The sequence below is a fragment of the Lonchura striata genome, chromosome 10 (genome assembly GCF_050655825.1).
Source record: "Lonchura striata isolate lonStrDom1 chromosome 10, ASM5065582v1, whole genome shotgun sequence".
Classification (NCBI taxonomy): Eukaryota; Metazoa; Chordata; class Aves; order Passeriformes; family Estrildidae; genus Lonchura; species Lonchura striata.
This window is the reverse complement of record NC_140712.1, coordinates 22,512,047-22,531,971: the sequence shown is the minus strand read 5'-3', so window position 1 is coordinate 22,531,971 and position 19,925 is coordinate 22,512,047. Positions and strand designations below refer to the sequence as shown.

Sequence of the window (19,925 nt, the reverse complement as noted above, 5' to 3'; positions counted from 1 at the left end):
GCGGCCCCGCCCGCCCCGGTAACGCCTCCGTGACGGCACCGCGCGTCACCGAGGGACTGCAGATCCCAGCGGGCATCGCGCCGCGGCGCGCCCCGCGGGAACGCACTCGCCTCGCGGGGTGGCATGGGAAGTGTAGTCCCAGCGGTGAATGGGTGCGTGGGCGCCGCATGGCATTGCGGGAAGTGTAGTCTGTGACCGGCAGCGCCCCCACGGCTCTCTCGGTCTGTCCTGGGCACACCGTCCAGGTATGTTTATTCCCGGTGGTTCCGCCCTTTAATTCCTCTTTCCAAATACGATACGAGAGGAATATTTCCCTTAGATCACAGAAATGTGTTTTTTTTAAAGCCTTTCGTGAAAAGATCAGGCTGAGACAGGAGCAAAAAAACTTCAGGCAAACTGAAGCGATTTTGAGAGCGAATGGAAAATGATGCCGTGTGTTGCGGGGCGGTCTTCAATCAGGGAAGAGTATTGTAAAAATATATATTATCTAATGAAGTGTATTTTTTAGGCACGCCTTTTATATATATAGGTATATATATAGGTATATATAAGGCATATACACACACCTTATATATACCTATAACTGCAGACAACTGTAGGTCTGTTTCTTTCAGCTCACCTTCAACTCCTATTTATTAGATAGCAATTAAACGGGGCTACTTGACTCCAGCTGTTCATTAGAGGAATGACTCGGTATCACCTGTCGCTCTTCTCAATTAACCTGAGCTGCCCCGCAGCGAACAGATTGCCGGGGAAGCTGCGGCCCATCCCTGGAAGTGTTCAAGAACAGGTTAGACGGGGCTCGGAGCAACGTGATCTGGTAGTCCCTGATCGTGGGCGGGGGGTTGGAACAAAACGACTCTTAAAAACTCCCTTCCAAGGCGAATCATTCCCTGAGTTCACGCGGCTTCCGCCTCGGTAGCGATGGCGGCGGAGCCGCTTCCGCCCCGCCCCGGTCACGTGGGCGGCACGGCGCAGCACCCGGAAGCGGCGGCCGGCGGGAGCTCCCGGCGGGGCGGGACAGCGGCGGCGGCCGCTGGCAGCTCCCGGTGCCGCTGGCAGCTCCCGGTGCCGCTGGCAGCTCCCGGTGCCGCTCCTCGTCCCCGGGCCTGGCCAGCCGGTGAGCGCCCCGCAGCCATGGGAGAGGCGGGGGTCCCCGGGCCTGCCGCCGAGCTCAGCGCCCCGCACCGAGCAGGGAGCTCTGAGGGGCCGCGTGGGCGCTGAGGCGAGCGGGGCGGCCCCTGAGGGAGGGAGGGATGGGCGAGGGTCGGGACGCGGCCCCGCAGGGAGCCCGAAGCCCCCCCGGGCCCCGTTTGCTGGGGGGTCTCTCAGGGGAAGGGGCTGCCTCGGCCTGTGCTGAGGGTGTGGGGGTTTGTCCCCTTCTCCCTGCAAAGCTGGGGGGCCAAACGTGGTTGCGGAGGGGGAAGGAGCAGGGGCAGGGTTGGTGGGAGCAGCGCTGGGGCAGAGGGGAAGGTGCTGCCGCCGCATCAGTTAGCCATAAATCTTCTTATGGTCTTGTAAAATCAATAATGAATGGAGTATGTCATTAGTGTAGTGAAATTACTCACAGAGAGACTATTACCAAATGCTCTGAGCACGTCCATAGGTGATTCTTCCAGAGGAATTGTTTTTAAAAGCTTGAAGTTCTTCAGGTTGTTTGGTTTTACTAAAAATGAAACTTGGGTGTTTAGAGGCTGATCATGATCAACATCAGGCTCTTTGTGGTCTGAGTTACCTTCAGTAGCTGAATTCCTGTTTTGAGTTCATGGTTCAGCTTCTCTGTGGCTGGAAATCACATGTAGTTGTTGTTAATGTCAGTTATTTGTGTGTACAAATTTAATGCTGCATTTCTGTGCAAAGGAGAAAAAAAAAAACCATTTCAGTAAGAGAACAAACAAGTTTCTTCTTGTGTGGAAAGAAAGGCAGCCCTTAGGAGTGGTGATCACACGTGCTCCTTCAGAAGAAAGCTGGTGGCAATCAGCCCTGGCGTTAGTGGCCAGCGGCTCACTTCCATGAGTGGTAACAAGTGAACTGGGAAGTTCAAAATTTGCGTTTTGGATGGACTCTAAACTCGCTGTGGTACCAGACAAGGTACAGGGCCAGCACAAAATCCACCTGCACGCTGCCTTTTCCTTATCAGCTGTAATGGCACAGCTCTGTGCTCCCTGCCCCCAGCCATTCGCTCAAGGGTGCTGCAAGACTGAGGTGGCACAAGCAGCGAGGTGATCCCAGCAGGAAGAGGCTGCCAACCCTCTGCAGCAGGAAGAGTCTCCCTCTCCAGCGTGCGGGGCCCTGACCAGGACTTCTGCTTCTTGGTCCAGGCCAAGATAATGTGTGTTTTAAGGCATTTCCTGCAATTTGTCTGCCATAATTTTGTCACACTGTCGTTTGCTGAAGAGCTTTTAGGAGGCCATTGATGTGTGGTTACAGAAAGGAATTAGTGTGAGCCGTGGTTTCCTCGCTCCAATGGCTGCAGGCCCCCAGCCCAGGAAAGCATCCTTGCACCTGCTCTGCTTTGCAGGTCATTGGAATAAATTCATTTTACCCTTGCTGCAATTTTACCTGCTGCCAGACTTTGAGAGAGAGCAGAACAGTTGGTGCAAGCAGCAAAGTGAAACCACTCAAATTTGAAATAATAGCCACAGCTGAACAACCCATCTCAAACCTTTGAACATGGGAGGTGTAGCACGTGCTCTGTGGAAGGTGTGTGTTTGTCATGTAGTTTAGAAAGTATTTTCCCTTTTAAAATTAATATTTTCTTCACTTGGAAGATGGCAAATGTAGACTGAAAGATGAGGAAATTGTAACTCACTGATAATCCAGCTGTAACCCCATAAACTGGTTAAGCTGTTCACCAGCAGCTCTCCTGCAGGGACAAATGAATTGGAGTGACTCACAGAACACAACGAGGTCTTATTTTATGAAGAATTAAGAAACAAAACCTATTGATTTAGACTTGGCAACTGTTAAATAACAAGCGCAAAAGTTTCTTTTTGTCTTTTCACGGTGCTGTGTGTGAATTCATGAAAATAATCTCCCAAGGCAGCTGGCTTTCAGGGTGAAGCTATTGAGTCTGCAAACTTCAGAAGTGTTTGATGACATTTGTTGTATAAATGGAAGCTAATGGTTTCTTGCTGCTTAAAAAAAAAAACCCAAACAATTAAATCTTGGAGCTACGTCAGTGTTTATTACTAATTAATGGAGTATTATAAGATACTCATTATGTATGCTTGGACATTCTGGCTGGGGAATGAATTAGTAGCATTCCTATGTGGACCCAACTCAGAATCAATTTGTGCTGTATTAATTGGTGTGCTTCAAGTATTTCTTCATTGGTAACTCCTGACAAGAGCCTGCTTCCATGTGGATAGAATTAAAATTTCAAGGATTTTCTGTAAATTAAACCTCGGATCAGGTGATGTTCCTGATGTGCTCTGGGACTCGTTTGGGTCAGTTATACTCAGATGGAAAAACGAGACCTGAATACTGAGTGGGTTCATGAAATAATGTCTGTGGTGTGAATTCCTGAGTGAATTGTATGAATATTTATTAGCTATAAACTTGGAGTGCCTTATCAATTTAAAAGAAACCAAGAACATGCTTTAGGTTTTTTAGCCACTTACAGCCTGAAATACAATTGACTTTCTCTGCAGCTGTCACACGGGAATGCTTCTACAGAAACATCATCATTTCATAATTAGGTTGGTGCAGTAAGGCAGTCAGGTGACTGCCTCCTGGGAGAATAATTGCATGGTTTGATGAAAACTGAGCAAAAGTGAACTTGGTGTGAGTCAGAGGTAGTGCCATCAACTGATAAGAGCAAATCAGCCTGCACTGCTTTATTTACATAGCACAGCTTTTGAGAGTGGCCCACGGTGAAACTGTGCTATTGATTTCTCATTCTCTCTCTTTTCAGGCTGACCCAAACTGAGATTTTTCTAAACATCATGGGAGAGATTAAAGTCTCTCCTGACTATAACTGGTTCAGAAGCACAGTTCCTCTTAAAAAGGTATGTACATCTTGTAGGTGAAATATCCTCTCATGTTTTAGGGGGAGAGACTCAATGTGATTAATGCAGAGCAGTTGTGGCTGTGCTGCTGAGCTGCTTTATCTCCTGAACTGTTGTCCCACATGTCATGTGAGTGCATGAAAGCACACCCTTCATCTTCACATGCTTCTTGGAGGTCACTTCTGCCTGTGCTGGGGAGCAGAGGCTCCCAGCTGTGAGCTGTGGCAGCAGTACCTGCCATCCTAGTGCCAGCCCTGCCTGAGGAGGGGGCTCCAAGGGAGTGCTGCGTGCTGGGCATCTCATCTGTGGCCTCTCAGAGCTGCCTGGGGGCACTGGACTGAGCTGCCAGAGCCACCTCCACTGTTCCTGCCCATTGTCCTCAGGCCAAAGCAATGTCCAAAGGCAGCTTCCCAGCAGTCAGCTGCACACAGAGTCCTGAGAGTGGAAATAACTTTAACCATGGGGGAAAAACCCAGACAGTTTCTTCTGCTTAATCACACTGTCCAACCACTTTCTCCTGTTGCTTGGATTTCCCCACAGCCTTTCACTGAGCCACAGGAGAGTGTTTGAGGTGTGCAGGGCTCCAACTTCTGCTCTCTACATGCCGAGTGGCAGAGGGCATTCAGTGCAGTGTGTAACTCCTGACCCAGAAAAGCACCATGTACCTTCTGCGGGTCAGGCTGCTGGGGCTGTGGTTACAGAGTGACCTGCAGCAGCCCAGACTGCTGCCAGACAGAGGGACAGCCCTGCCTTTACACCCTGCTGCTGTGGCTATACAGGCTGAGCAGCAGTGTCCTGGCTAGCCTCAAGTGTGTTACAGTTTGATTTTGGGCTAAGCTGACTTTGGTGTGGTTCCCTTGCCTGGATGACTGTGTGGGCTGCAGAAGCACCTTTAGGCTGTAGCATTCTCATTATTTTTTGCCAGTTTGTGTCCTGCAGATAAGAAAGGTGTATTGCTGTTGACCCCATCTTGTTGCCTTCAGGCAGTGCCTCACTGGGTCACCAAAGCCAGGGCCAGCAGAAAGATGTGTTGGTGCCCTGAGACTCTGCTTGGTGGGATGCAAGGTGGTGAATGGAAGGAACTGGAGGTTTTGGCTCCAAGGAAACATGGTTCTGCTGCAGCTCAGTGCCAGCACCCACTGCCTGCAGCTGTTGCCGGTGCTCAGGGTTTCACAACTGGGGATGTGTGTAAGCTGAAGCTGATGGTGACCTGGTGACCTTCAGCCTGAGGAATGCCTTACCCTCTTGAGTGCTTCTATCTCCTCAAAAGGCAAATGATGCCACAGGGCTGAATGTGGGCTATGAATACATAAACAAACTAGTCCTGGTTATTGGAAAAAAAATTTTTAAAAAGCCCGATTTGAAAATGCAATTAATCTCTGAAGCAGTCTTTGGGAATACATTTGCCTGCATTATTCCCCCAGAAGTGCAAAGCATGTGCAGTACAGAGGAGGGAATGACCAGCCTTGGTAACTGCTGTAAGATCAACTTAAGGAAGCAGAGCCAGAGCAGTTTGTTTGAGAATGTGCTGAGATGTTTGTCGTGACAGGCACAGGAAATACACAGCTCCATCCTCCTTCCTGCCCATGTTAGATATAGGAAGTACAGCTGAGAAAATAACATTTGTAAACCAAATCTCCTGCTTTTCCTGTGTGCCTCCATTTGCATACACCACTTGCTCTCTTACCAGAGTCCTTCCTAAAAGTTTTCATCAAGGCCCTGCTAGAAAGTTCTGCTCTTTGTTTTGAGGCAGTGCAGGTTTTACCTTCTGTGTGAACTGTAGCTGATCTTGATTGATCAAACAGAACAAGAAAAACCTTGGTGACCTCCCAAATCAGGAGTTAACCACACTGCTGCCTATACAGCTCAGGAGTTGGAGTTAAACTGTCCAGCATGTGGCTAGAAATCAACCAGAATAAGAGCTTAAACCATTGATTCACTGTCTGGGCTCAAGGAAAGAAACAGCCTCAACTGTCTTGGCATGAACTAACTTTGGTGTTGATTTTTCAAAGACTATGGTGTGCCTTTGGAAATGCTCTTAAAGGTAAACTTGGTAGTAGCCACCCTGAATGGATCCAGCATTGGTGATGGAATTACAGCTGAGAACAGCAAGGCCTGGAGCCCAGGGGTTGTGTGCAAGGAATTGTCGTGGTGGGGATTGGGAAGGCTTTTGTATGAGGTTTATGTTTAAATGGTTTCAGTGGTCTGGAGGCTCTGGTATGCAATCTGTCTGTTTTTATAAAGACTAGAAAACAACATTACCATGTGATTCCTCACATGCTCCCAGAGCCTGAAATACTGGCTTTATTAGGAGCAGATTTGTTAGTCAAGCAAATCTGATTTGTAATACACTGTTCTCTCTGATTGCTGAGAAGCTTAACTGCTGGGTTGGAAAAGCAAATTGTGCTTGTATATTACTGTTCAAAAAGCTATAAAATCTCAATACATAGGAGATGCATTCTGGATGCTTAACTCAGGCTTTCCCCCAGGGGTTTGTGCTTGTTGATCTGGTACAAGATGAAGCTTCTGCTGGGTTGTGGAGTTGAAAGAACATCTGGAGTATAGAAAGCAGTTTCTGGTAGAATAGGCCTTGTCAAAACAAGTCAAGCTTTGGTGCTGCTAGGAAAGAAGACCCAATTCTTAACACTTCTGAAGGCACTAATTATGCTAGGACTTGTGGTACTGTATGAGGAGCTGCTCATTAAAGAGAGCACCTTGTGTGTGAGAAACCTCCCTCAGCCAGCCATGTGTCCTGGGCAATCCAGTGCTCCTGAGATGCTGACAGGTGATGGAAGCATTTTTCCCTCCAGGTCAGCCCTGCAGTGCTGCCCTGGGAGTTGTGTGTCTCTGTTTCTGGCAGGCAGCTGTAAGTGTTTCAGATCAATAATTTGTGGTGCTAGCTGCTTAATTCCACAGACCTGTGTGGTTCCAGACCTGTAACATCTTCTGTCCATGGGTGCAAGTATCAATGGCTGTTTAAAAAGCTGTCCCTGGGGCAGTGCTGGCTCTTCCAGCCTCCAGCTGCTGCTCTTGGTACCCTGAACTGACCTCCTGGGTCTCTTGTGAGCAAGGTGGCTCCTTCCTGATGTGCAGTTCATTATCCAGCTTATGTCACTATGCACAAAATATTCAGTCTGATGGTGTGTGGCCACAGTTCTGCTCCAAGTGTATCCACATTATCATTCCAGTTAGAAAACAGCCTGAATGCTATTGTGAAGAAGAGTAAAAGGCCTTGAGTATTATAACATTTACTAGAAGTTGGAAGTTTCTAGAAACCATCCTGGAAGCTGTTGAAGAACCTCACCTGCCTTGTGTTTCTCCTCTCCTCTGTGTCTCTCTCTCCAGATAATAGTAGACGATGATGACAGCAAAGTCTGGTCACTGTATGATGCAGGGCCAAGGAGCATTCGCTGCCCACTCATATTTCTCCCTCCTGTGAGTGGAACTGCAGATGTGTTTTTCCAGCAAATTCTGGCACTGACTGGATGGGGCTACAGAGTTATTGCTGTGAGTATTCTCAGTCCTGTGTCAAAGGTGGTGTACTTGTGCTTGTTGCTCTGATTAGAGGTTGGATAATGAACTGCTTAGTTTTGACTTAGGGAACCAACCAAAAAACTTTGTGCTAAGTTGCACTACAGAGTAGTTAGCATATGGATCCAGGCTGGAATCTGCTATATGTCCACAGCAGCATTTACCAAAACCATGTTGACTTCTCAGCCTACTTTTCTCCTTGTGTGTCCTGGACACAAATATTTTTTGCCTTCAGCTGCATCTCTGTTAGCCCTGAGACAAACACATGAGTTAGTTCAGGGTTTCCATGTTTTCCTTTGGAATGGTGGATAACATGGTTCTCAGACTATATAATAGCTGCAGATTCACACCTTACATCCTTCCAACCTGCTTTTCTGGGGCTTCTCAGCTCCTGAGCTGGAGTGTTGATTTGTACAATATATTAAACAGCCTGGCTTTAGGAGTACCACTGTCTTTTGCAGCAATTAATGATTTCTGTTTGTTACACACTACAAAATCACTGAAGAACCATTCCAGTCTCCACTCCCACTGATCACAGAGTGAGGCAATGCTGCACTTTCCCCAGCAAACTCTGCTCAGTGGCACTTTGTGTTTTTGTGTAACTGAGGGGGAGGTGTTGGCACCCTCAGGCTCTGGGGACCTTGAAGAGGAACTTCATAACATGGGAGAGGCAAAGCACTGTCTTGAAACCTTGAATTTGAGAACTGGTACAACTTTGAAGCAGATTGATCTCGGCCAGTTTTTTCTAACTTTGTGCTACTTCAGTTGCAGTATCCAGTGTACTGGGATCACCTTGAATTCTGTGATGGATTCAGGAAACTCTTAGACCACCTTCAGCTGGATAAAGTGAGTGCTCTGAGACAAGGCAGTGGACAAATTGTTGCAATAAAAACCTGATATTTGAAACAGTCTCATTTAAGAGCCAGTGTGAAAAATAGGATACAAAAATACAGCATATAAATAAAGAGGCTGTGTTGCAATTTCACATTTGAAACTAGTTTATTTTTGAAGGTGAATGCCCTTGGAAATTGTCATGCTTGGCCTAAATTCAACTGCTATTCCAGGCCTATTAAATTGTATGGGTTAACTTCATTTTTTGTGAGATCCTGTGGAAGTTATCTTTCTTAACACACATAGTACAGAACACCACAGTTGAGTCTATTGGGCTGGAATAGCTATAGAGAACAAAGTGAAATGTTTGAGTTTTTTCTTAAGCTTGATAAACACAAAGAAATTAGCACTGTGAGTCTTTGGAAAATATTTCCTTTTTTTAGTATTTATCACATTTATATTGCACATAAAACCAGGAGATGAATGGAACAATGATTCTTTCAAAAAATGGGTTATAAGGACAAGCTAAGCTTGAATGACCTATTTTTGTAATGAAACACTGTGCTCAAAGGTTACATTTCGTCATCTGTTTGGGTTTTTTCTTTCCCTTGCATTAGGTTCACCTTTTTGGAGCTTCTCTGGGAGGCTTTCTGGCTCAAAAGTTTGCTGAATACACACACAAATCTCCCAGAGTCCAGTCTTTGATCTTGTGTAATGCCTTTAGTGACACTTCTATTTTCAATCAGACATGGACAGCAAACAGGTAAAGAAGACAAGCAGACTTATGGCATTAATTTTTTTTGCAAAGAAATGTTACATTGATTAGTTGGATATATGTCTAACCTGATTCTGGCCTGGGGAGGATGATGTGGGATGGAATACTTGTGACTTTTAAAAGCACACCACAAGGAGAATGGAAATGTTAACAATTCAGAGTGTGGAATTAAACAAATTGTTCTGTGATCCTCTGTGTATGTGTGGTCAGATTTAAGAGCTCTGCCTGTTGTCTAACAAAACCATTTAGAGCAAGAAACGTGTTGTTCACCATGTTTAAAGTATACTTTTGCCATGTAACTAGAAGTTTCTTCAAGGATTTAATTTGAAGTTAAAACACAAATTCTCTGCAAGGAAAGAAAGCATTTACAATACAGCATCTTGATGTTGAATCCTTGGTGCTTGAAGATACTGTTACATCTTCTTTCTGTTTTAGCTTTTGGCTGATGCCTGCTTTTATGCTGAAAAAAATTGTCCTTGGGAATTTTGCATCTGGTCCTCTAGATCCTGAAATGGCCGATGGGATTGATTTCATGGTGGACAGGGTAGGTGTGCTCTGATGGCTGTGGTGTCACTCTGTACTCACTGAGTGGGAGGTTGGAGATATTTCTGCTGCTTTCTTCAGTCACTGACCCAGGAGGGAGGAGTGGGAAGTGGATCTTTAGCAGGTGTTGTCTGTCACAGCCAATTACTGAATCGCTTTAACTGATTCAATGACCCTCTGCCCGAGTTCTGTTTATTTGTGTCAATCAAGAGGAGTTAAGGAACTGAGGTGGAAAAGGAGAAAATGCTGGGATAGAGCTGTAGGCCATGCTCTGGGGGCAGGAACAACTTGTGGACTGTGGCTTAGGCATTTGTCCCATGCAGGGTAATACTAAATTGGAATTACAACCTTCCTCTCTTAAAACTATAATCTCTTTGGCTGTATTATTAATATTTCATTAACTTCCTGCAGTGAAATATGTTGTTAATCAATGTTTCTCTCTACTGCAAGCTGGAGAGCCTGGGCCAGAGCGAGCTGGCCTCGAGACTCACCCTCAACTGCCAGAACTCCTATGTAGAACCTCACAAAATCCGAGACATCCCTGTAACCATTATGGATGTAAGTGAATCTCAATTTTTTAATTAAACACTATTTCCTCCCTTTGGCAGATGAAGCCACAATATTCAGTTAGCAACTTAGCAAGCATTTGCAGCGTGTAACTTCCTATTTAGGGAAGCCTTCTGCTGACTGGGCAACACTGTGACTTTCCTGTGCCGCGTTACGAATTAGATGTTCTGTGCCATATGTTTCAATATTGCAGTATTGGCTTGGTAGCTGTCAGTGCCCAGGTTTGCTTGTTTCATTAACACCATTCCACAAAGAAGCTGAGGGTCTCCTCCAGGAGCAGCATGCAGCCAATCTGATGTAACAACAAATCTGAGGTTCAGAACTCACTGCTGGGACTTGTTCCACAGGTGTTTGACCAAAGCGCACTTTCAACAGAAGCAAAAGAAGAAATGTATAAGCTTTACCCTAATGCCAGAAGAGCTCACCTCAAAACAGGAGGCAACTTCCCCTACCTCTGCAGGAGTGCTGAGGTCAACCTGTACATTCAAGTGAGTTCCTGAATTCAATCTATGAATGTGTTTAGCCACAACAGCAGAAGGAAACTCCCACTGAGCTTCTTTTGTTTCTTAACTTCCCTGTGCTCTGTGCTGCTGATACCAAAGGGCAGGCTGGGAGCAGCTGTGTCCATGCTGGGCCAGGTTTGGGGGTTTTCTGGCTCTCAACTCTTATGGTCCAGAGCCATGGTTTCTATTCTGTGCTCCTACACCTGTTTCTGTGTTATTTCCGTGTCCAACAGATCCACTTGCTGCAGTTCCATGGTACCCGGTACGCAGCCATTGATCCCTCCATGGTCAGTGCAGAAGAGCTGGAGGTCCAAAAGATCAGCCTTCACAATAGCAATGAGCAAGAAGAACAGTAGGTTTGGGAGTGCCAGTGAAACAGAGGCATTGGTTTGGTGGTCTTCCTGTGTACAATCAACTGTTCCCACTCTGCCTTTTCCCTTGTGTTAGCCGATTATCACTGTGTGATTCCAACAGGATCAACAGTCGGTGAACTACCTGTGACAGCAACCTCCAGCAGTGTAATGGGATAGATCTGTTTAATTTTTAGTCTTTGGATTCAATGAAGCATCTTAGAAGACTACACTTTTAAAAATAAGACATTTTTTTCTACCAAAGTCTTCACTATATCATGTTCTTAAGCAGAACGGTATTTCTTTTTATATTTTTCACTCGGCTGTATATATTACCACATGCAGATTGTGTACTTAAAAGCTGACATATATTTTTGTTGAATTTTTGATTTAAAAGATGTTTAAGTGTCAATATTGCTATCACTTATTTGCTTCGTACATTGTGTTGTAAGTTAGTTTGTTTCTATTTGAAATAAAGCATTTGAATTTTTAACTTCCTTACTGCTTAAAAATGGTTTTCAATAAAACTTCACTTTCAGCAAGTGTCTCTTGTTTTGACTCCAAGAAAACAGCAGCCAAGCTCACTGGTTTGCCTCTACAAACACCTCTGGAAATGAAGAAAACAACCACCACCTGATTAAGCTTTAACTATAAGGTTTACTGTTTTTTCTCTAAAAAAAATGCTGTAGTGTTTTTTTAATAAAGATGACAAGATAAAACTTGCAACTTTAAAGGATAAAATCTGGATTTATTGAAATACAGACATCATTTTCCCCTTGACATGCTGTAAAAACTAAGTATGAAGGATTACATGATAAATGAAAAGATGTTTTGAAAAGGTCAGTCACCTATTTGATTTATAAACATACACATTAATGTACATTTATAAACAGCATATGTTGATATTCTCAAACTTTTTGTGAAGAGTCAAAACATTAAAGATCACAACCCCTCAAGTTCCAAAAGGACCAAAGAGTAGCTTTGATTTTGCTTAAGTTTTTCTCTTAGGGAGGGAATGCATGAACATGCCTAAGACATGAGACACCCCCAAATAAGTAAAGAGCATTCTCATTAACTTAAAAATTTGACAGTTGAAAATGTATGTACAAAAATGTTCTGTAGACAAGTTTTACAGTAAGACTGCAATTTCCTGATGCAGTACAAGTAAGGCTCACTCACCAAACTCATTACAGCGCCCAGACCATTTGAAATTGCTGATAAAAACCTCCCTTCTGTGTAGAGATGTTTTTGACCATGAGCATTTGCTTTACCCCTGTCATTTCCTGTCCAGAAGGGTGCAGCAGTGCCAGCAGTTTGTGACAAGAAGCCCTTAGGTTGCATCTGCCTTCTCTCAGCAGCAGAGAAGTGTTTCTCCTATGGCTGTGAGAACAGCTCCTGGTATTACATTGCTGTGCACTTTCGTGGAGAGGTGGAGTCTGCATTTGCTTTTTTCCTGATACTTTCTGTAAGAGAGAATTATCTACTGCACAGAACAATAAAGCCATGGCAGGATCTGTTCATTTATCAAACCCAAGAGAAAGAGATTACATGTAATGGAAGCAAGGGGGCAGAGCAGAGGCTTTCAGCTCGTGTGAGTTGGCTTCCCTGAAGTTTTCCTCTGTGTATTTGTCTAAGTGCAGAGTTTGGGCAAATTAATTCAAATAATGCTCAGTTTGCATTATTTAAAGGAAGACAAAAGTATTACCTGCTAAATCTCTTCTCCCAATCCCCACCAGGCCTTCATACAGTCCCTTGATTGGATTTTCTCCTGCAGTGATCACACCATGGAGCCAGATCAGCAACATTCTGTGGCCGTGTTCCCTGTAGCTTTTAGTGCCTGGCAGGATCAAACCACAGATGAAATCCCACACTCAGAGTGCACGGCCCTGACCAGAGCAGACTTCTGCCCTGGTGTGTTTGCACACCCCTCCCTCCTCTCTGGATTTTACTAGGAGGCTGTAAAGCATGGTTTTAATTCCTGGTTATGATGTGATTGCTGGATTTCTGTAGAACTTAATGGAGTGACTATGGCTGAGTTTGGGTTTGTTGCACAGCCTTTAATGGCAATTCAACTTCTGCCTTCAGAGCACAGCTTGCCCCTTGCTCACATCACCCAAACTAGAGTTCTTGCAACAGCCAGAACTAGCAGTGATCTGTTTCTGGCCCTCGGACCCTGCTGTTGCTAATGTATTTCTTAAATTCTAAAGAATTCATTTCACTGCCTTATTGCTACTCAAAAGAAAAAAGTAAAACCAGCAAGTTTCTTCTGTTCTATAGAACAAGAATTGTAGCAAGAACTTGCAGCCCTGCCAAATGTCTCCTAAGGAGTGAGCAAAGAACCACTAATTCCCCTGCTTGCATGCTTTATTCCTAGATAAATTACAGTGTATAGGTAATTCCACATTCAGTAAAAGCAGAATTTTTAACCTAATATTTTGGTTGATTCAAATAAACCAACTGGCTTTCTTCATGCTTTCCTCTAACTGCAGCTTTACCTCCTAGAAACAAAGTCCAAGGAAAGAAAGGAAAAATACCTGGGAAGTTTTTTTTATACCTGTCCATTGTTGCTCAATGGCCCTAATGTGATCATCTGTGAATTTCCAGTAATGTGCCAGCTTCTTCCATTCCCCGGGTTTGAGGTACTTAGTGGCTAATCTCCACGTGACTGAGCGAATGTGCTGTGTTTCCAGCCTGTGATCCTGCTTAAAGGTCAAGTGCTTTGCCACCCATGAGCCGGAGTCGCTGTTCAGGTTGTCCTGCAGAGCCAGAACAGGAGTGCTGCAGCAGTGCCTGCAGCTCTGCAGCCTCCCACATCCTCAGCTCTGTGGTCCCTGTGAGTTATTTCTGGCACAGTTATTTTTTTATTCCCTTTATTCTCATTTTACTCTCTGTTCATCATGGTTAGAACGCCATTAATGGCCACTTCACTGGAAGCCCATGCAGATTACTATTTCCATTTCTATACTCCCTTTTATCTGGGGTTTGGGGCAGAATCATTTCATTAAATCTCCTGCTTCCCTGCAACATCAGCTCGTGCTCACAGTGCTTACATGCCAGACTGCAGAGGCTGCATGACATTCTCTAGGGCTGCATGGGAAGCCAATGCAAGGGTCTGATACACTGAGCATGACCCCCGAATCTGCACCTGAGCCACAGGCACATGCCCTCCTTTCATTCCTTCGCTTCCCCCTCTAGAGCACTGCCATGGGAGGACAACCAAAATCTTAACATGCAAGGGATGTGGCATTGGGCTGTACTTTCAGCTCACTCTGCTCAGCTTGGTCTGGGCACAGGCTTGGGGTAGGCAGGGTTTCACAGGGGAGATTGGGGCTGAGAGGCTGCACTTGGAGGGAGAAGTTGGTTGTATGACTCCAGTGAGAGCTATCTCCTTCCACTGCTGAAAAACTCTCAAAATTCCATTTTGGTGACCTGAGGCCAAGCATTTTTTTGCTCAATCTTTCAGTTTCTCCGTCTGGGAAAAGGAATTAATTCTATCCCCTTGGGAGCAGCTGTTAAATAATTTTTGGAAACTCCTATTCCCATCAGTGCCGCCTGGGATTTCTAACAGCAGAGGCCTTTTCAAATAAGGAAAGCCTTAAGCAGATGCTGTTGGCATGGTGAGGACTTCTGTTTTTCTTAAGTAGGGGAATGAAAATAGAGGTCAGGCTGTCACAGGATGTCCTGTATTTCTTTTTCTTTGACAGCTGGTATGTGGAGTCTCAATGAAGAGGAGAAAGCACAGGGGCTGTTGTGTAAGCTGCTCACCTTCTTCCATTTGTAAAATCGATCAGCTTTGATAATCATGTCCACCAAGATGATGTGATTGCCTCGGGCAGCAACGTCCAGAGATGTTTTCCCTTGCTGAAATTAGAAAGGAAAAATGAGCTGGAAAAGACTTTGCACCTTAGGAGGTACCACCTCCATGGCCACCCAGCATCTGCAGCAGCTGGCACATGAGGTATTGAGTAATGCACCCACCAGGACCTGTTCTCCCCCTGTGAACACTACAGATGTGAGCTGCTGTCAAGCTCCTGCATTCTGGGCATGGGGAGTGGTCTTCCAGGCTCTGCAGCATCTCCTCTGTTGCTACAAGGGATCTGCCTGTTTTGCAGGAGCCACTGGAAATCTTCCTGCAACCCACCAACATGAGAGCTACCATCACAGGACCAGCTCAGCTCTGCAGTCCAAGGTCTTCTATAGCCTTTTGCACAGCAGGTTTGCTGACACATGAAACCAAAGTGATTTATACAACCTCATTAACTTTACAGGCTCCAGATACACATGATTAAAAATGGTCTCCTAGGAGAAGCACAGGCTGATGAGGCTATGAAAATGTGGCTATGTTCATTTCATGAATATGATTTTGGATTGGGCAGGGGAAGATTTGTATTTCTATCTAAAATCAGAAGGCAGAGAAGAACAAGATTTGAAAGTTGCATGAAGGAAAGCGAGCCAGCTCAGGCATCAGGCACAACAGGAAGAACAGTTCTAGCCTCAGATGTGAGCAGAAACCCAATTTCATACAGAAAAGTGTGAATGTGTCCCCTGTGCTGAGTGTCACAGCAGTTCCACAGAGTGCTGAAGGTGACAAACATTCACCACAGCTGAAGGCCAGTTCAGAGAAGTGGCCTCAGGTCTGCACTTGCTCTAACCCACTGTAATGGCAAACACTATTTTAATCCCTGCCCAAGGGCCTCCAGCATTTTTTGGCACATACTACATTTTCAGGCCTCTTGAAATTAATTCTGTTGGTTTTATTACATGCCAAAAACCCCAGAACTGTGCCATATCTATACCAAACAGATCCTTTTAACATATGAGAATAAGTGTGCTGTAATTTTTCAGGTATATTACTTACCACTATTTGAGGAAATCTTTGATATTAGTGTTCATGATAGTACAAGAAGGAACTAGAACAACTTTGAGAAGGAAATTGTTGTTCATTGTGTTATCTATTTTCTACCTGTCTAAGAACCAGTCACTTCTTTCCTGGAAAACACATCAAAATAACCTACTCAGCTGTGTTTTAAGAGCTTATCCCTGGAAATATCCAAATTTTAATATTACTAGCCTTCCTTGAAAATTATGAAAAACATTAAAAATTACCTTCTGTGTATATTTTCCCTCCATACTCCCACAGAACCTGTTTCACCAATGAAGACCTTTACCTTGTCTGTTAGCTTCAGATTAACTCCTGCAATGAGAATCATCTCAGCAATGTCCTGCCTGCCGTGCTCTGCAGCGATGTGGAGTGAGGTCTGCTGCCTCTGCAGAAGGAGGGAGAAAGGACTACACTTCAGAGAAGGACAAGGGTGAGTCTGGAAGGACAGAACACTACCAGGAGGAGCCTTGGGACTGTTTAAAGGAAACCAGTAAATCTGAATATAAAATGTGTCAATTTTATGGTATCATCAGTAGAGAAGTATGAAGATTAACTGAAACAAGCTACACGAAGTCCCTCATTCAGAAAATTACAGTTTGGTGAGACAACCAGCTACCTCCAGGTTTGCCTTCTATTCTCAACCCTCCAAACATTTTTCGGAATATATTCCATCTTGAAATTTCTCCTACTTGTTCCAGCAAGGACAAGAGAGCTTGACTATTCAATGTTTCAAGGGACACAGGACTGCCCTAATGTTGAACACTATCAAGTGATTACCTCACTGTAACACTTAGAATAATTTCACAGGTTTCACATTTCCTAAGCTGCCTTTCCAGGTTCTCCACATTTTAAAGCACTCCTCTTTAATCCTGTCCCCAAGGTAATAAAATCCCCCATGAAACTGGTTCACATTTCAAACACAAAGAACAGGAGCTGCAGTCTTACATTATCTGGAATGTCAAGGTCACACTCTGCACTGATGAAGAGCTTCACCATGGCTGGGAAGTTCTGCAGGACTGCGATGTGCATTGCTGATGCATTTTTCTGTGGAAAGAACACCCTGCACTTAGGGAGAGCTTAGCTCATAGCACTGATAGGACCATGCTGTGCCCAGCACGTCCCATTCTCAGCTGCCAGTCACTGAGGGCTGATGAGGATACTGCAGCATTGGTGCTTCCAGAGTTGCTTTGTGCTCTTGAGCAGCTCCACAAACTGAATTTACCCTTTTTTTAGTGGTGAGAGCATTGAGAGGGACTCACATGATTGAGAGCATCTGTGTGGATTCCTGCATCCATGAGGATCCTGGCTATCTCCTCATAGCCGTGCAGTGCTGCATAATGAAGGCAGTTCATCTTCTTCTGAGAGGCAAGTCAGAAGACAGGAGTGTTACTCAGGGATTCTTCCCAGAGGCTGCAGTGGTTACAGACTACCCACAAAGAACTCCCTGCCCCCTCCTGCAAGAGTCCTATGGCCCAGCACTGACAAATTCATGGAGATTGTCTCCAGCCAAACCAGTCCAAGAGAGCTTCACCTGCCTCTTTGTACCATGTTTGCCTTTCTCTAAACTCTCTGTGCTATTCCTGAATGCAGGGCTCCACATGACCTCTCTCTATAATGGGTGACCTGGGAAACTACAGGTCTGGGCATAAATCCACATAGTAATGTTTGGGAATGGAATCAACTCCATGGAGCTAACCTGGCTTTGGGCATTGACATCAGCACCCACTTCCACGAGCAGCTTCACACAGTGGCTGTGTCCCCCCTCAGCAGCCAGGTGCAGAGCCGTGAGTCCTTCCTGCACAAGGCAAGAAAGGACACAAGCAGCATTTCTGTAGACAAGGCCGAGACAGAGCAGCGGAATGAGTCACAGACTCTACCCCGTCTTCTGAATCCATGACATATTACAAACCAGTTCTGAGTGCCAGGGATCTCCAGCTGATTGTTACAAAAATAGAGGACACAATTATCTGCCCTGGACATACCAGAGTACTGCTCTGTCCTTAATGTCACTGGCTGTGGGCCACAAGACAGACATTGTATTCACTATCTTTCCTCCCCTCCAGCCCATCAATAAACCAAGAAGGATTTCACACGGACAGTGAAGACAAACCATTTTCCATAGCTCAGAGACAGAACTGGAAACCTGTGACCCTCTATCACTGGTTTTCCCTTCCGAGGGCTGCAGCTCATTTCATTATAAGAAAACAGAAGCAAGCAAGCAGAATTCCTAAGTGATTTCATCTGGTTTTATTATTGCTCTTTGCACAAAGGGCAGCTCATGTGAGCGTAGACAAATGCTGCCAGTTACCACAGAAGGTGGCTCTCCCTTTCCTTCAGATCTTAATCACAATCAAATACACTTTTTAAAGACAGTAACCAAATAAGACTAAAAAAAATGCTGATAAACGTAATTGGGAGTGTGCCCTGGAATAAATAACTGTGATACTAAGCCAATATTTGCTATCTAGGTCATTAACTGTGTTCCAGCCACATAATTTTCCAGAGTGGATCTGTCAAAAGAGAGATCTCAAACAGAAGGTCCATATGTTCAGTGACTAAGTCAATACTTTAAAGCACGATGAAGTTTGGTTTAAAACACACTCAATAACCATTTAGGCACTTGAATGTACAAGGGTCAGGGAGAGAAAGGGAGATTAAATGGAGTGATAAGGTAGGTGTGCAGATACAGCAGGAAGAGAAGGCAACACTTTAAAGCCGGAAATTGGTCCAAGACGGATGTCGCCTTTCACTAATACTCTGCAAGTGTGACCTGCCTTCACCCACATCGGCTTTAGATAAAATCAGCTATTTTCTAGACCTCTCCTGTCAATACTGGCTTTCCAACCTGATGACTGTGGCAGGAGAGAATTTCTAGGGAGAAAAAGGGCAAAACTGATGTGGTTTTGATTAAAGTGTACTTACTGAGTTTTTTTCATCAAAGTCCACTCCAACATCTATAATCTTCTCCAACACAGAGAGGTGTCCATTTTTAGCAGCTAAATGCAATGCTGTATTTTCTTCCTGAAAGTAAACATTACTTTATAAACATATGTCTCACAGGACTAAGCGATCATATACCACAACCTTGCACAGAGTATATCCAGTGTGGCTGAAAAGCAGGTTGTAACCAGCAGCACAAACATGAAGCAATCTTCCTATGGTTGCAGCAGCAAGGGAAGAACACCTCCTACCTCAAAATGGAGCATGGTCCACCAGGCTTGTTGTGTATCCTGCCTGAAAAGTCCTGGAGAGAAATCATGAACTAAGCAAGAAAATTGCTTGAAGCAGATAGGGAAGAAAAGCCTTGACATCCACAGCCAACATAACAACTGTGGACAACTTGCCTGCCTGAGCCTCATCTGGAATTCTGTTTCACATCCCCTAACCCTTGGACTTCACCTCCCTGGCATGTGGTTTTGTGCCCCTACCTTGTCTTTGGCACTGTGAGAACAACCCAGTCGAATGAGGAACTCTACCACCTCCAGCTGCCCGTACTCTGCGGCCAGGTGAAACGCTGTCCTGTCCATCTTTGGAAGGAAACAGAGAAACACAATTCAAAAGGCTCAGAAAGCACAAGATCAGATCATCTGCTGCAAGAAGCTTGACCAGAGCCAGAATTCCTATCATCCCCAAGCTCACTCTGCAGGAAGACTTCTGGGAGTAGTGTCTGACTCTGATTCTCTTCCCAAAACCAAGGGCAACATTCCTGCTAAGCTCAGCAGAGCAGGACCAGACTTCATGAAACAAAGCTGTGAAAAGTCTTTCTACCTTGTCTCTCTCATCCACACACATGTCCTCCAAGTCCTCCATGATAAACTCCATGACCTGGATGTGGCCCCTCTGAGCTGCACAGTGAAGCAGGTTCCTGCCATTCTGGAAAGGAGACAAAGGACTGCTCATTCAAAGTCCAAGACTGTGGTCAGTCTCTTTTGA

General features: G+C 45.0%; 2 protein-coding genes across 11 annotated transcripts in view; one reads left to right on the top strand and one right to left on the bottom strand.

The window, feature by feature from the left end:
- The first annotated feature begins 192 nt into the window (after window positions 1-192).
- Window positions 193-11,648, top strand: SPG21 (SPG21 abhydrolase domain containing, maspardin). Of its 2 annotated transcripts, none has more exons than XM_085588983.1 (9): window positions 193-245; window positions 3,917-4,010; window positions 7,356-7,517; window positions 8,307-8,387; window positions 8,990-9,135; window positions 9,583-9,691; window positions 10,141-10,248; window positions 10,605-10,745; window positions 10,994-11,648. In XM_085588983.1, exons 2-9 carry the CDS (start codon window positions 3,948-3,950, stop codon window positions 11,114-11,116), a joined length of 933 nt encoding a protein of 310 aa, XP_085445109.1. In that variant the 5' UTR covers window positions 193-245; window positions 3,917-3,947; the 3' UTR covers window positions 11,117-11,648. The 2 variants fall into 2 exon arrangements, with proteins under 2 accessions (XP_085445109.1, XP_021408262.1); XM_021552587.3 differs by lacking the exon at window positions 193-245 and adding an exon at window positions 970-1,120.
- Window positions 11,278-19,925, bottom strand: part of ANKDD1A (ankyrin repeat and death domain containing 1A) — a 12,982-nt gene continuing 4,334 nt past the window's right edge. For 3 of the 9 annotated variants that reach the window (XM_085588973.1, XM_085588969.1, XM_085588974.1), the window contains 12 exons: window positions 19,761-19,865; window positions 19,421-19,519; window positions 18,915-19,013; window positions 17,689-17,787; window positions 17,252-17,350; window positions 16,938-17,036; window positions 16,279-16,377; window positions 14,876-14,971; window positions 13,665-13,866; window positions 12,816-12,947; window positions 12,659-12,740; window positions 11,278-12,573 (listed from right to left, as the gene is read on the bottom strand). In XM_085588973.1, the coding sequence (XP_085445099.1) occupies window positions 12,462-12,573; window positions 12,659-12,740; window positions 12,816-12,947; window positions 13,665-13,866; window positions 14,876-14,971; window positions 16,279-16,377; window positions 16,938-17,036; window positions 17,252-17,350; window positions 17,689-17,787; window positions 18,915-19,013; window positions 19,421-19,519; window positions 19,761-19,865 (1,323 nt within the window). In that variant the 3' untranslated portion in view covers window positions 11,278-12,461. Of the gene's footprint in view, window positions 12,741-12,815; window positions 12,948-13,664; window positions 13,867-14,875; window positions 14,972-16,278; window positions 16,378-16,937; window positions 17,037-17,251; window positions 17,351-17,688; window positions 17,788-18,914; window positions 19,014-19,420; window positions 19,520-19,760; window positions 19,866-19,925 lie in introns of all 9 variants that reach the window. The other 6 variants (XM_085588970.1, XM_085588972.1, XM_021552585.4 and 3 more) reach the window with 6 other exon arrangements.

Excerpts from the sequence above, each read along its gene's own strand:
- SPG21 (XM_085588983.1), top strand. The coding sequence starts at position 3,948 with ATGGGAGAGATTAAAGTCTCTCCTGACTATAACTGGTTCAGAAGCACA. Across the intron at positions 9,692-10,140 it reads TTGATTTCATGGTGGACAGG|CTGGAGAGCCTGGGCCAGAG; the intron begins GTAGGTGTGCTC and ends CTCTACTGCAAG. Across the intron at positions 10,249-10,604 it reads TCCCTGTAACCATTATGGAT|GTGTTTGACCAAAGCGCACT; the intron begins GTAAGTGAATCT and ends CTTGTTCCACAG.